We start from the raw sequence: 15,476 nt of genomic DNA on the forward strand, positions 1-15,476 counted from the left end.
TAGATTAATTATTAAGTTAGCATTGTGGATTTATATCTCCTAAATTATGTGAAACTAAAGATCTGTAAAAACATAATTAACGAACAAAAATAAAACAAATAAAAATTAAAATTAAAAAAAAAAAAAAAATGCACTTTGGACGGTAAACATTACAACTAATACTGAGTGAGTTAATATAAAAAGAAATGTAACTGTAATAAAATCGCTTTTGTACATTGAAAAGAAGTTTTGAACATATGAGAAATTCTTAAAATTAATCACCAAGTGACACAAAAAGATCAATGTAAATTTTAACGATGTCTGCGTTAGTTTTAATAATATTAATATAAAAGTTACGACACAGAAATCGAAAAATAAAATCTGTATTAATAATGCTGAGCTATTTTTGCTATCTTGACTTGGATTAATAATTATAAATTATATTTTTGACTAATTATAAAGTCAGATGTACAGTTAATAAATATTAATATATCTACAATTACAGTATAAATACTTACATATATAAGTATTTATATGAAATAATTGAGCCATCTGTAATAATTTTTGAAAATAATCATATTTTCGTAATTAAAAAATATGGCTCGTTTGTCCCTGCACTAATAAAATTCTTATATAGTTTTCCATTTTATTGATCGAGGCAATTCATTCGACATTTGTTTTCTGAGCTTGTTGAACTTAAAGTTCTCTTTTATAATTAATAATAGCAATTATTGTAACATCTTCGTTGATTTATCTTATAACTGTATAAAGTGGTAGACAGCCATTTCTACTATATCAAATACTTATCATTAATTTTATAATTACATGGGAATAGAGAAACAAAGTATAAATCTCGGACTTTCATCTCGTTATATATACTTTTTTCTCTTAATAATATATCCAAAGATAAACGTGCACTCGCTAATTATATTACCTTATAGATTTATATAAACCATTCTTTTTTCTTTTGAACTTGATGGCCAGTCGTAGAGTGTACAACCGCTGAATCTGGATCTAAAGCAATTTCGGCACCTTTATCTTCTTGAGTCAAATATTCACCTTTATGCCTCGACATGTATCTTCCTATAAGTACTGCCATAATAACTAAAGCTATGATAATAACAGCTAATACACTTCCTAAGATTGCAGTATCAGTTTCATTATAAGCAGCTCTAACTTTGTCTTCGTCTACGTCAGGTGGTGGTCGCGTTTCAACGATATTTGGTGGATGCGTAATTGGTTCTACTCCGCAAAAATCTTCTGTAACGGGAGTGTTACTTAAAGATCTAACATTTCCTGGTCCATTTTCTTGAAAGAGTAACTTCAAAGGATATATGTCATCGAATTCGACCCTAGATATGCAACCTGCGAATCCTTCCGTCATAGATTCATTTTTACCTATATACATGTATTGAATATTATTGAATTGAGCATCAGCGGAAGTTTTAATATCAAAGTGGAACTCTTTCGGTTCATAATTATCAACTTTCAAGACGAGAGTGGATCCAGAATTTTTCCTACTTAATCTAACGTCGTGATACTGGCCCAAACCAAAATGTTTTGATGGAAATATAACTTCCTGTCGTTCGAAACCGAAATCAAAAACAACGCGTAAATGACCACTGTTAGAAACCATAATCGTCATATATTCTCCTGAAATATTTGAGAACAGACCAAGTAAGAAACCTTTAGGATTAGTCGTTGTAAATCCAACTCTAATCTTTTCTGAAATTGTAGAACGCCAACTGCCCATAAAGTCATACTTTATCATCGAGTTCGACCGCATGTTAACGCCAATTTCTGAAACACAAGTAAAGAAGAAAGCATTAACAATAATGGTAAGAAAAAGAAACATCGATATATATATATATATATATATATATATATATATATATATATATATATTTGTACAAATTATACACGTATAAAATTCTGTTAAATTTACCATCCGCACAAATTGGTCCTTTGAATGCAGTCCAACGACAGTCGCACCAATATCCATTATATTTTTCATGGCATGTACCATTATTAAGACACGGATTACTTTCACATCGTCCTACGCAATCTTCACTTATACCATACATTCCACGTCTTGCATAACTTCTAATATCTTGTAATTGTCCATTTAAAAGCAAAGCTCTTATACAGCCTACAAAGCCGTCCCTGTAATCAACAGTTGCTCCGATTACCAAATCTGAAGTAAGATGAAGCGCACGCACTGGTCCAGGTGGTTCTCTAACTTCGTTTTTCAATGCTCCGTCAATAACTATTCTAGCTTCTTTACGATTTCTTTCGACGGAAACGGAATGCCATTGATTGTCAGCTAATTTATAAGACGTGTCAACGCTTACTGCAAGTGGTCCACCACCTGCTTGATATTGGAAATGTATCTGATTTCCACCGTTTATAGAAACTTTGATATAATCCGTAGGACCTTTGCTATGAATAATTACAGCATTATCAATCGTCGTCTTGAATTCAAAATAAATATCTCCACTATGGCCGATATCGAAAGTAGGTAGATTAATAGTAGCGTCAACAATGCGGAACGTTACTACGTTCTTGAACAAATCTATAACAAAAATAATGATATGAAATTATAATAAATTAAAAGATCTATGCAACGAGTCCACGTTACAATTAATATCGTAGCAATATACGGATATCGAATATATTTACACAACATTGTAAACTAGCTTGATATAATTGTGTATAATAAATTATAGACAATAGAGCGCCGCACGTATATCAGGTACGATGCGTACGTTAGTACAACAAAGAGCATATATATACATAGATTAATACTGATTATAATTATTTCTAATCCATTAAGGGTTGAACTCAAGCAGGTGAGTTCTTCGATCAATTTGTGGAATAGTATGATTAGCGATACGTATGTCAAATATGGAAATACACAGCATGTACAAAGAGTAGCACGGATAAGATAGTAATTATCGAAAGGATGTGAGTCGTCCTAAGTCAAAACGATCAAGATTGACTCACGGGTAACCAAAAGTTTGATATAGGATACTTCAAGTTTTTCAAAGTTCTATTCATATGTACTGATTATGATAAATAAAAACTCACAAACGTTGTACAAATATATACTACGATTATATGGATCTAAAACAAAAAAAAAAAAAAAATGTTACATCTATTTCATCAATCAATATGCATTATTGTTAGTAATCCTATAGAAACCTTTAGTTTTTTTTTTTTTTTTACACAGTATCGTCGGATCGCTATTTGGTGACGACGGATATAGAAAATCCTTAATAATATAATTCAATTACAAGCAAATTCCTTCAATTAATTTCGTAAGCTTAACATTAAAAAATTCCACTGAAAAACGATCCTACCTCTTACCTGGTCCTACTTTAATAGAATACCAAGGTAACTCAGATCCTTATAAACAGTTGAAAACGAATTAACTAAAATTATCAAATGTAGATATAAAAAGATGGTATAAATTTTACGTACCATCTCCTTCACAAATAAGTGGTCCCAAGGTATATTTGCCTTCTTTTTCGTCCAATGGCGTGCCGGTATCTCCGAAGCGTAATTGTTTCACAGGAAGATATTCCTTCTCCGTTATATCTCCGCTATCTTCAAGTCTACCTTCTAAGTCAGCATCACAGTTACACCATTTACTTGGATCTGCACAATTTCCGAGTATTCCACATTCGCATTTACGTGAACCTGGCAAAGCGCCACCCCAATAATCCATTTTTTGATTCTGTCTGCTCACCCACCATGAATTTGGTTTAAAGTAATCATTCTGTGAAACTAAAAGTTATAATTAGTAATAAGTAATTTCAATGCTAATTTAATAATTTTTTAAGTTAATTTTTTAATAATAAATTTTTAAATCTGAAATAAAATAGAACAAGTAATAAAGTTAGTTTATTTTTACCTGGCGAATTAAATAATTTTGAGTGTTTACATTCGTACTTTATTCTTTGACTACATCTCGTTGAACGATTTAAGAAAGCTTCTATTTGATCGAGATCAGCGTCATAACTGATATCTTGAATAAAACTGCCTGGTTCTTCAAATCCATCAACGGGTGTTGGGACTTCGTTGCTATGCCTTAGAACTGTCATTACACGTCCATCGGCAAAAAATTCACAAGTGACTGGAAAGGGTGCTAATGGTCCGCTTCCGTCAACGTCAATTTTAATTTCTGCTCTTTGATTTACTGAATTCATATTTTTATACGCCTCACAGGATAAAGGATGCAATGCTAATTAAAATAGATATAATGATTTAATTGTATAATATTTGTGATGTAAAGTAATATATAAGAAATAATTATTAATTTACTATAGAATATTTACATGTGTGACAAACAGCTCCTGAATAACCAGTATTGGCACAATCGCAGAAGAATTCATCAGAATTTTGTGTACATATACCAGAGTGTTTACAAGGATTAGGATTACAACGATCGACCATTTGACAAGCATCAAAAACAACTTCATTTTTGCAACAATATTCCTCCTCTTTCCAATCAGTTGGTAATTTATAATTTCCATCAATACTTATCATTCTCATACAGCCAACAAATCCACGATTACTTTCTTCTCCTGTCATACCACCTACCCAATATAATGATCCAGTTATCATTTCCAAAATACGTTTAGTTCTCATAGGTCTACCATCGACATTTAGTATAAGAGTATTTTTTGCTACTGTTAAGATGATCTGATGCCACTTTCCATCATTAAATTTTTCATCAAAATTATCTAAAATCACTTTTGAATTTCCTTTTGTTTCGATTTCGATTTTCAATTTGCCTTGTTCTAAAAATAGCTGCAAATGTTGAAATTTATTAACTAAAGTATCTTCTTTATGAATCAACAGATATTGTATGTATATATATATTTACTAACTTTAACGTATCCTGGAGATGTAAATTTATGATAAAGAATTATTCCTCGATCCTCGTAACTTCGAAATCCAAGAGAAACGTTCAACGACGGAATACCCTCGTAACCTTTAAGCCGAGCATAAGATCCAGGTGTTAAAAATGATATAGGAATGACAGGAGGCTCAGGACAATTATAAATCGTGTGAATCTTATGATATTTTAGATTTTCTCCGGTAAGTTCAGTTTCTCTTAATTCATGAATAATATTGGTAGTATTCAAATAAAAATTTTCTATACACCCTGTGAAATTTTGACCTATTACTAAACCTTCCTGTTTGTTAGGTACTCCACCTATATAAAGCTGTAAAAGTAAAATAAATATAATTGTTATATCTAATAGTAGAATAAATATAATTGTTGCTTACACATTTACACATGCACGCGCGTACACACACGCACACAGAATGATTCATAAAAAAAGATCTTAAATTTCAGATGATTTTTGAAGTCATCTTTTTTTGTTAAAAAGTTCATATGAACATGGATCCATTTTCGAACGATTACGGAGCATAGTTGTTGCATTTCAAGCTACAATTCTATTACAATAATCTACATTATGAGATAGATAACTGATAAACTTGTAGTTTATATCTTCACTGTGTTTTTCTTACCATACATTTTCAAATGTAGTATATTTTGCTTCACTACATTCTTGCGTTCATGTATAATAATACGTTTAGTTATACTAAATAAATAAATCTAGCGTCGCTATAGTTCGAAAACGGATATATGTTTATATGAATTCTTTTTATTATGATCTCAAAAATTGTATCGTAAATTTATGACCTTCCTTCGTGAATTATATGTTTGTGTATATATATACCCATCGAACTTACTGCTCTATTTAAATCTAGTCGATGAAATTCTCCTTTAACTCTTCCTTTTATTAACACTCTATCAACAGAGAAAGAGATATTTTTTCTATTTCTTGATATAACAACATCATGCCACATATTATCATCCAAAAGACTTCCTACTGATAAACTCGTCATAACACCAGATCCAAGATCGATATTCAATAACATTCTATTGTCACGTAATTGTAATGCGATAAAGTCCCCTTGTGTACCACGTGAATACATTAATATACCATCTGCAAAGTTTGTTTTAAAACGAAAACGTATAGAATGTCTATCTGTCTCGATTGGTTCTCTTAATAAATCCAAACGAACCAAAGATGATCCATTAAATGATAATACATCGGATTCTGTAAATATAAAATAAAATTATTGTAATTGCGTATATCATCAATTTATCTATTACTTCGTGTTTTTAATATTTACCGTAATCACATCCGTATAATTCAAGTCTCAATGATATTCTATCTCGCCACCTGGTTGGATTTATTCTTATCCATTGTGCAATAATTGGGACTTCAAATTTATTAAGTTTGATAGTATCTCCATTCGTATTTCCTTTGAACATCTAAAGAAGAATATATTACAAATTTAATAAAATAGATATATTGATCATATTGATAAATAAATTTATATGTTTTTTATATTTGATACAGTAAAAAGAAAATAATAAATATCAATAATATATTAGTATGCTATATGCATAAAATTTTATTTTAGCAATAATCATATTCAATGAATAGAAACATGCATATAAATATTGTTAGTATTGTTAGGATATCAGTTGTTAATTAAAGCATTTAAGTGCAATGAAACATTCCAGATTCTATGAACTATAATGATTTAATATAAATAATATGATTTCTATTAGAAAGACATCGTCCCTTAAAAAATTATTTGTACTACTCATAGAATAACTGTAACAAGAGAGTTTTGGAGTAGATTAGATGTCAACATTTTAGATTTAAATAATTCGAAAATCTACAGGAAAGTACCGATAAAACAAAAATCGTGTACTGGTATACATTTTATCAACCCAAAAGATGTTAATCAAATCCTGCATAAAAATATATATGTAGTCAACTCTACATACTTTAAAAAAAAAGAAAAAAGAAAAAAAAAAAAAAGAAAAGGAAATCTCAACTTTTATCGTTTTTTATCCAATACCTCATCTACACCATCTTGACCTTCGTAACTAGTCCAGGCTTGACCATCGTCAGAATATTGTACAATATATTCTGTCACATATTCATTAGTATGGGCGCGACCCCGTGTTGCGACGCTGCGTATCTCGTACCTGTCGCTCAGTTCCACAGTAAGATGTTGATCATAACTGCTAAGTTCTGGTGACCACGCAGAATCCCCTGTAAAGCCCAGCCCCGTGTCCAGATGTAAGAGTAGAGTGAAAGCAAAGCAGATAAACGATGTGGCACATGTGGTAATGAATATATCAATAATCAAAATATTCAATTATTTTTACTAATAATGATAATGAATGTATATTTTTATGATAATCTTTGTTCATCATATATCATATCATTTATTAAACGATAGTATAATGCAAAATATAGAAATAAAATTGTTTTATTAACACATTGATGTCGTGAAACGACATATCTCGTTTAGTACTTCATTTTCTGTAAATTTTTAGATATCATTAAAATGCTAAAATGGTCCAACAGTTAGTATTTTTAATTGAAAAAATACTCGACGTCAATGTGTTAATTTGTAATGTAATAATACAATAGACAATATTGTGAAAATATTAAAGAACGTAGTAGCATTATTTTCTTGTTACAACAATTATATTTCTATGGAAATGCATTGATTTCTTACCATCAGTTTCAAAATGATTTAACTCTGGTATTATTATGTACATGATGGATATTAATTATGAACTGATAAGCACCATGCAAATATAAATTACTAGGGCATGCATTGAGAACCTACCTTTACATTTACATAGTAGAATAGTTTGTTATATGTTATTAATTATATTAATAAAAAATTATAGATTAATCTGAAGTTAGTACTTATAATTTATTAAAATCCAATGTTAATCTAATGCTTTTGTATTATATACATGCTGATTTTCTACATTATAATTGGCATACATTTCATGTTATTAAAACCAAAAGAATAGGCTACACAGCGAATGAATAACTTACCTTGATATTACCAGATTCTTCTTTAAAATCCACATAATCAAGACCATTGGTACCATAGCTGATACCATATTCCATAACATACTCATTTTTATGAGATCTTCCCTGGGTTGCCACAGCTGTGATATTCATTACTTGACCCAAGTCAATAGTCAGGTATTGGCCAAAGTCTGAGCTGCTAGCCGTCCATGCGTTTCCGCCTATGCCACAACATGTATGCATGCATGCAACTCATAGTGTACTTAAAAATGCAATTATATCTAATAGAGGTAAATAGATACTTGAAAGCTAAAATTTAACTGTCCTTGAGTCAATACTTTTTGGATATGTAAAGTATAAAAAAAAAAAAAAAAATTGATAATGGTATCTTACTACATAAAAATGCCTGAATATAGAAAAATAATCTACTTGCAAACATTTATACTACAAATATCAAAACTTTGTTGTGGTGTGGTTTCTTATTTTTTTTTTCTATTTAATATATATTTGATTATATATAGTATATCATAAGTTAAAGATTTCATATATTTAACTTAAGTAGGTTAATGCTCATTAACAAGATTATGTCAGGTACGTAGTGATATGGTATCTCTACTAATCAATAAATTTCCCTCAATATACTTTAATGAACTCCAGCAAAAAAAAATAATTCTTTAATTGAAAAGCAAATATTTTATTATTATTTGAAGGTAAGTTACAAAATTACATGTTAGTTTATATAAATTTATTTTCCCATAAAACAAAAATTATGTACATTATCAAATATTATTGCAAGCTCTGCTAGAGATGTTTAAGGTTTCTCATTTTTACTAAAATATTTTTTCACATATTGTTCATCTTCTAAATGCATAGGTATAGCATTCACTAAAAGTTTATTATAATCCAACAGTTCAAACATTTTATTTTGGGATTTAGGTGCTATTCCATTTTCTTGTAAAGCTACAGCAACACAATGCTCAGAGTCCAACAATGATTCTTCAAATAACCAATTTTGTTTATTTCCTTTTTGATATAACACAGTATCGCATACTAATTTATTCGGAACCAATTTTGAATTTGTCTTGAAATCGATCGTTCTAAGATCTGTAACTATTCCTATTCCCAAAGCTTTAACAAAGCTTTCTTTTAAAGCCCAATGTCTACAGAACATACTAATTTGTTCAACTTCCATGCAAGTTGTACTACCTCGGATTTCTTCCCATTCGGAAGATGAAAAGTTTCTATTCATAATACGAAAAAATTCAGATAATTGTTTACCACCTGTATATTCTAATTTCATAATATCTACACCCAATAATACATCTCTAACTTCACCTGCTAACACACTGTAATATCCTTGATGCGAAACATTAAAGCTAATATTTATTGCAGAGTTCTTTAAAATAGGTTTGTTATTGTTATCTCTTGTAAATACTATTTTATCATATGGGATATGTGTATACTCATTAACAAACTTTCTCATTAATAATCTACCTATGAGAGAAGCCCTAACATCCTTCCGAAATACGAATCTATCTAATCTTTCCTTCTCTTCTAGTTGTACACAAGAAATTGCACGTGAAAATTCTTTTTCATTTGGACTCCATTCTTTCCAATTAAATGCCCAGCGAACGCTTTGACTCATTTTATCAACATTGATATTATATCTTTTCATTAATTAAATTATTATAAAATTCATAATATTCTACTCTCTTTATGTACGGCCTTATTATTGTTCTTTGTTAGTATCCACCTGAAGCAAATATATAAATTACTTGATATCTTAATATAATTTATTTTTCTTTAACAAAATTTATATAAAACTTTGAAGTATATATGAATCAGAAGAGAGCATCCAAATAGTATCTCATAATTGAGCGTGGGTGTGTTGAGAACACGTTCATTGTACTTAATTTGGGCGTGCCTTAGAAATTTACTCGTTAATACTTTTTTTTTTTTCAGATATAAGAAAATAGTAGAGATCACCAACAGATAAAAGCAATTATAGTGTGCAACAGAAGATAGCAAGATAGATTTAAACAAAATAGCTAGGCAAGCAAGAAGCTAATATACTTTATGCATTATCAAAATATTCAGATAATTTTATAGAAGAAATAATAACTCACACCATTTAATAAAAGCTTAAGATATAGAAATGAATCATAAAAATACACATTTATACAAACAAATCATTAAATCATACCGTTAAGTCTCGCATTGTTAGGTCCTCTCTCCGGTAGAAACGTAGTTGCTGTTAAATGAGCTCTATCCAAAAGAGGCACATTACATTCGTAGTCGTCTAAAAATCAAAGATAATAAACATTAGAAAGGGATCGCGAAGACTGCATCTTTTCAATCGCATCACAATATAACATTCGTAGTTTATTCGTTCAAACTAGTTATTCTAAAATCGGTTTGGATAACGTTGGAATAATCTTTTACAGTTTTAAAAATAATGACGAATTATTCGTTTACAAACGGGTATAATAAAATAAACAAAATATCGAGCACACGCTTGCGCGAATCTTCGACCATAGCCTATTTAAAAGGTTATATAATTGAATAATTAATTTTTATTAGAAAGATAAACGTCATCTTAAACGATTATATGTCATTTCGATTATTCTGATGAAACGGAAGGAATTAATTTAAATTTGTTGGTAAGTACTGTCATATCGTCAATTCGAACGCCATGTTCAAGTGGGCTTGGTCGTAGGAGTCACGCTTGAAACATGTCGCGCACTGATTATCTCCATACAATCAACAATTCTTACTTACATGCGTTTGTTAATGAATTTGCCGCAAGAGCGAAGACGAACACAAAACAGTTGAAAGTGTTCATCCTTTCATTGCCCTATTAAAAAAATAATAAAGGAACGCAAGAATGCGTACTCGCGTTGAAGAACACGCCACAGTAACCGTTTCAAAACTGTTAGTATACTTTTACCAAATTCCCATCCGTTACGAGACTCACTCCTCAATCGCAGTTACTACTACACTACTACTATACTACTACTAATGGAACACATATGTACACAGTGTGTCATATACAGACGTTACGTGATTTCACTTGAAAAAGAGATGACGACGAAGCCACGCGTGTATCGATGTACCGTGTCGAACGTAGAAACGATACGATGTATCGAATTAGGACTTTTCTCATTTCGAGAATCGTTTTTATGTTGGTAACCCTTACGGTAGATGGTGCAACATGTTGTAAGTTGAGAAGTAACGGTTATTGCATATTTCAAGTACAAGATAGACAAAGATAAACTATAATGAGTTCTAATTGGCTGTAGCAAAAAAAAAAAAAAGCGAGCATCGATAATTTTGTAAATATACCGAACAAAAGAATAAACGTAATAGCAAAGTAAAAACGTAAAAAAAAAAAAAAAAGAAAGAAAAACAATTGCGTGTGTAAATACACGTAGAGTTCGCAATATTATGGAAATCGCTTAATCGGCAAAGTACATATTTAAATTTGACTTTGAAATAACAACAAAGCAGTCAAAGTCCTTTATGCTATTGCTCACGTAAAATAGGATGAGGACGCGAGGGGAGGGGTCACTCGAAGGTAAACGAAGTTAGTTTCTCATTATCGATCGGGCGGTGTGGATCGTTATTTTGTACGGTCCAATAAATTATCTCCGGCTTGTAGGCTAATGTATTAATACAAATTAATCCGAAGAGAGACATTAACGTACCTAGATATTACCGTCGTGTGGTATATACAATTATTATTAAATAATGTGTTGGTTACTACAAGAAGAATCGAGAATAATTTTATTGCGCGTATCGTTAATTCTTCGAAAATACAACTTTCGTCAAGATCGATGAGCCCAGCTGAATTTTTTCTCGGTAAGTTATGTTTTCGTACAAAAATTATTCACGAATGCGTATTAAAGATTATTCGTAGCTGCTTAAAATAATCCTAGAAATCCTACTGCGTAATTTACATTTTATTACGATTAAGCTTTTATTTAGTTTTCCAAACCCGTATTAAACGTTTCGTATTTATTTTAGATAATGATCATCGAAATAGTTTATGAAAAACATTGTTTGTAAAGCGTTGTCCTGCGAAGCATGTATGTATGTATTTCGATATTGTATGATGGCGTTTATCTTGCTTGAGTAAATTTGAATTTCGCGAGAAAACAAGATGGCGGGTTCTGTTGGCGTCGTAATAAATTTAACGAAGTTACTTGAAGATAGACAAAAGTTGATATTTGCTAGTGATGATGATTTTGCATTGAAATGGCGATCATAAATTGATTATCCCGATTAACAAGTGTGAAACAACACGACAAAGGACGTGACTGCGTGAAAATTATTGCGAGTATAAAGGACATTTAGTACAATTACGATAATGCTTCGAATTATAGGTAAAATATCGTTGGGTATAATCGATTAAAAAGTTAAAAAGATTTGTTGAGTTCGAAACGGGCGATGGGAGAGAGGGGGGAGGGGGGTGGGGGGGGGGCGGGGAAGTGACAAAGGGAAAGGGACAGAAATTATCGCAGTTATTTTTCGATCGTGATTTAAACTTTATTTTGCTTGAAAACTCATTAAAAGTAAATCAACTTTTCTCCTCGCAATATAATATTCGAGAGAGAGTACTCGAGAGTGAATAACAGTATTCGTTTAGCGAAGCTATTTTGTTGTTAGCGTTTATTTTGAGCGGTCAAAATTGGATTTAGATGGTAAAACGAAAAGGGACGGTTGTACGAAGAATTATTTTTCGAAATATCTTTTCCATCATTGATTACGAGCGTCGTATCGTCATCGTATGCTCTTTCGATTATATTTCGATTTCGAAGTGACGAATAATCGATCGATAATTGAAACATCGATAGATGGGTAGATGGCGTCGCGGTGCATCGAACGATAATGAGAAATAGCGGGATAGAGAAGGAGAGTTAAGAAGGTTAGAAATAAGGTAAAGTATGATTATATGAATTTGTAGCATATGATTTATTTTTTTTACAATAATGATCGAGATTGCTTATACATTCTTCTACACGCATACATACACCGATACTAAACTTCGGGACGACCTCCTCTACGATTGGTCCGCTTCTATACTCGATTAAAATACGAATCATTCATATCCAGATTATTCGATCATCATCATTATCATTATCATCATCATCATCCTTATTTCGAATTTTACATGCTTTGTTCTACGATCGACACGAACATATACTAATCGATTCGACAAGTATATACAATATTTACAAACTCTTGAAATTATATCCGACTTCGCAGTTCATCAATAACGTAATAAAGAAGTCGAATAAGAGAAAAATATATACCACGACTAACTTTCCGATAAGAGTACCGTCAAATCTGACGTTTGCATTCTTCCTTCGACTGTATCGATCGGCGTATCGGGCGTGTCCGGCACTACTAGTGGTTCGCTCTGATAATTCGTCGAATTTTTACGAACTCCGCTTTCAACGTTGTACGAGCTTGTCGTTATCTTTTCTTCCGAGATAGTCAAGTTGCTGGGAATAGTTCTTCCCGATAGAAGAAAGGAGATTCTCCGCCATCTTCCCAGATTCCTACCTTTCTCCTGGCACTCGACACGAGGAACAACGAGTGTTCTTCTATTTTCTTTTTTCTTCAACTCTTCCTCTTCCATTTCTTTTCTCCTTTTCTCTCGTTTCTTCTCGCTTCTACTTCTTCTCCTCTTACCTTCTACCTCCTCGATCTCGTTCAAGCTCTGCTTTTCCGAACGATCGACCGCTCGAGTAGCATCCTTTTCTAGAAGACATAGAATCCTGGAGATACAGGTACTCGCCCGCAAGGACTCCTCGTCGTTCCTCTTACCACGCGGCGAGACGATGCTTTTCATAGCCTCGACTATACGCTTTTTGATGTGCGAAATGTTCATCGATCGTATCCTAGTAACGTTTGATGTTGCATCATCCTTTGACAAAAATTCTTCCCTTCTTGCGATCTCTCGAGTTTCTTGCGACGTTGGAAGAATTTTGATACGTGGAATTCGCCGTTTACTTAGTAGCCTCGTAACCACGCACTGGAATAGAATTTATTTCTAATTTTCATTTTTTTCTTTCTTTCTTTTTTTTTTTTTTTTTTTTTCTAAATATGCGATCCTTGGATTTATATGATAGATAAATCGTTGGACATTGTATTTATTAGGAAAAAAAAAAAAGAAAGAACGAAGTAAAAGGAAAAACGGAATATTCACGATTATTATTAACATTAGAACTATAGATCTTTATTTTTATAATATATGATAATTTGATAAGTATTTGCTAAATATAGTTTGTTCGTATTTTTTTTTTTTTCTAATTCGTTTAATTTCGTAATAAGAAATAAAAAGAAATAATTTTTAGTTTATATATTTCTTATTATATTTATTTCAATAATTATAAAACATGAAATCTGAAATTCGTTGTTTTTGTGGTTTGTGATAATGTTTTAATGTTAATGTAATTATTTTTTTTTAAATAAATCTTACCAATATGGATAACAGAAAGAGAATTATCAAGGCGATTGTGAACCAACGATCGATAATCCATCGTTGAAAGTTAGCGAGACTTGCATCAGACAGAAGGAGTCTTCTCAAGGTAGCTAAAGGTCCGCTCGGATCAACCTACACATATAAAAGGAAATAACTTACATAACATGACGCAAGTTATTCAGTAATATAAATAATTTCATAAGTTTTTCTTTTTCTTCTGTATTCTATTTTTATAATCGATAAAAAAGAGAGGAGAATGTACCTCTCGGCATTTTTGAAAAATGTCGCAGTAACCATTATAATCGTTGCAAGGTGTGCCAGGTTTTGAAAGCATGTCCGGTATATCGTAGGGAGCTGAATTCCAAGTGAAGGACGATCTGCAAAGAGCGAGAAAAGAATTTACTTTTTTAAAGCTTCCTCTTACCCTTTTAATCGAAGGAAGTGTTTGTACGCGCCCGACTTCAATTTAACTTTTTTTACACGGCCGAGAAAAACGCTTTTCTGTTTTCTATGTGTATATATATATGTGTGTGTGTATATATATATATATATATATATATATATATATATATATATATATATATTATTCGAAAGCCGTCGTCGCAGTCGCAGTCGTCGTCATGGTCGTCGTTTTTCTCACTGTTTGTGATTATTTACGTTTAAATATTTTTTCATGTTGCTCAAGTTATTCATAAAGTCCATTATGAATTGACCCGAGTAGTGGAAATTGCCCTCTTGAGAGTTTTGTTTATAGGTCATACAACCTTTCGTTAGGATACTACGTATATATTAGTTTAGACAATAAATATAAACCAATATCTAAACTCTCTTCGCAGCATTTTTTACAAAAAATTCTAGAAACAAGCTGATTCAAGAACAATTCGATCGATAAATTAGCATAACAAATACGCGTGTGTGCGTATGCTTAACAAATTATTATAAATTTCATTCCCTTACTAACAATGAAAAAGTTTTAATTCCAAATGTATAAATTCAAATTACGATTATATCTTGATTCCGAGAAAATGGAAGGTGTACCAAACGAATGAAAATAATTCTATTGAAATAGTTGAGAAAAT

General features: G+C 31.3%; 3 protein-coding genes and 1 long non-coding RNA gene across 12 annotated transcripts in view; 1 reads left to right on the top strand and 3 right to left on the bottom strand.

Moving 5' to 3' along the window:
• Positions 1–838: 838 nt before the first annotated feature.
• Positions 839–11,005, bottom strand: LOC122627223 (neurexin-4). Of its 6 annotated transcripts, none has more exons than XM_043808206.1 (11): positions 10,689–11,005; positions 10,114–10,209; positions 6,934–7,130; positions 6,193–6,334; positions 5,746–6,116; positions 4,872–5,210; positions 4,317–4,791; positions 3,893–4,222; positions 3,460–3,765; positions 1,876–2,551; positions 839–1,823 (listed from the first exon to the last, which is right to left on the bottom strand). In XM_043808206.1, exons 1-11 carry the CDS (start codon positions 10,750–10,752, stop codon positions 923–925), a joined length of 3,897 nt encoding a protein of 1,298 aa, XP_043664141.1. In that variant the 5' UTR covers positions 10,753–11,005; the 3' UTR covers positions 839–922. The 6 variants fall into 6 exon arrangements, with proteins under 6 accessions (XP_043664141.1, XP_043664140.1, XP_043664143.1 ...); XM_043808205.1 differs by lacking the exon at positions 6,934–7,130 and adding an exon at positions 7,935–8,131 and having other exon boundaries at positions 10,689–11,004; XM_043808208.1 differs by having other exon boundaries at positions 839–1,779; positions 1,925–2,551; positions 10,689–11,003.
• Positions 8,641–10,734, bottom strand: LOC122627229 (L-aminoadipate-semialdehyde dehydrogenase-phosphopantetheinyl transferase). Its single transcript, XM_043808219.1, has 3 exons — positions 10,689–10,734; positions 10,114–10,209; positions 8,641–9,663 (listed from the first exon to the last, which is right to left on the bottom strand). The coding sequence occupies exon 3, from the start codon at positions 9,583–9,585 to the stop codon at positions 8,722–8,724; it is 864 nt and encodes a 287-aa protein (XP_043664154.1). The 5' UTR covers positions 9,586–9,663; positions 10,114–10,209; positions 10,689–10,734; the 3' UTR covers positions 8,641–8,721.
• A 371-nt stretch (positions 11,006–11,376) lies between the features above and the next one.
• Positions 11,377–15,476, top strand: part of LOC122627361 — a 193,621-nt gene continuing 189,521 nt past the window's right edge. For all 4 annotated transcript variants that reach the window (XR_006326837.1, XR_006326835.1, XR_006326838.1 and 1 more), the window contains exon 1: positions 11,377–11,768. This is a non-coding gene — a long non-coding RNA (uncharacterized LOC122627361). The remainder of the gene's footprint in view (positions 11,769–15,476) is intronic.
• Positions 12,858–15,476, bottom strand: part of LOC122627349 (disintegrin and metalloproteinase domain-containing protein 10-like) — a 137,137-nt gene continuing 134,518 nt past the window's right edge. Inside the window, exons 14-16 of the mRNA XM_043808428.1 lie at positions 14,660–14,774; positions 14,395–14,529; positions 12,858–13,947 (exon numbers count right to left, since the gene is read on the bottom strand). Coding sequence (XP_043664363.1) covers positions 13,228–13,947; positions 14,395–14,529; positions 14,660–14,774 — 970 coding nt within the window. The 3' untranslated portion in view covers positions 12,858–13,227. The remainder of the gene's footprint in view (positions 13,948–14,394; positions 14,530–14,659; positions 14,775–15,476) is intronic.

Source organism: Vespula pensylvanica, chromosome 2 (assembly GCF_014466175.1).
Source record: "Vespula pensylvanica isolate Volc-1 chromosome 2, ASM1446617v1, whole genome shotgun sequence".
Taxonomy (NCBI): Eukaryota; Metazoa; Arthropoda; class Insecta; order Hymenoptera; family Vespidae; genus Vespula; species Vespula pensylvanica.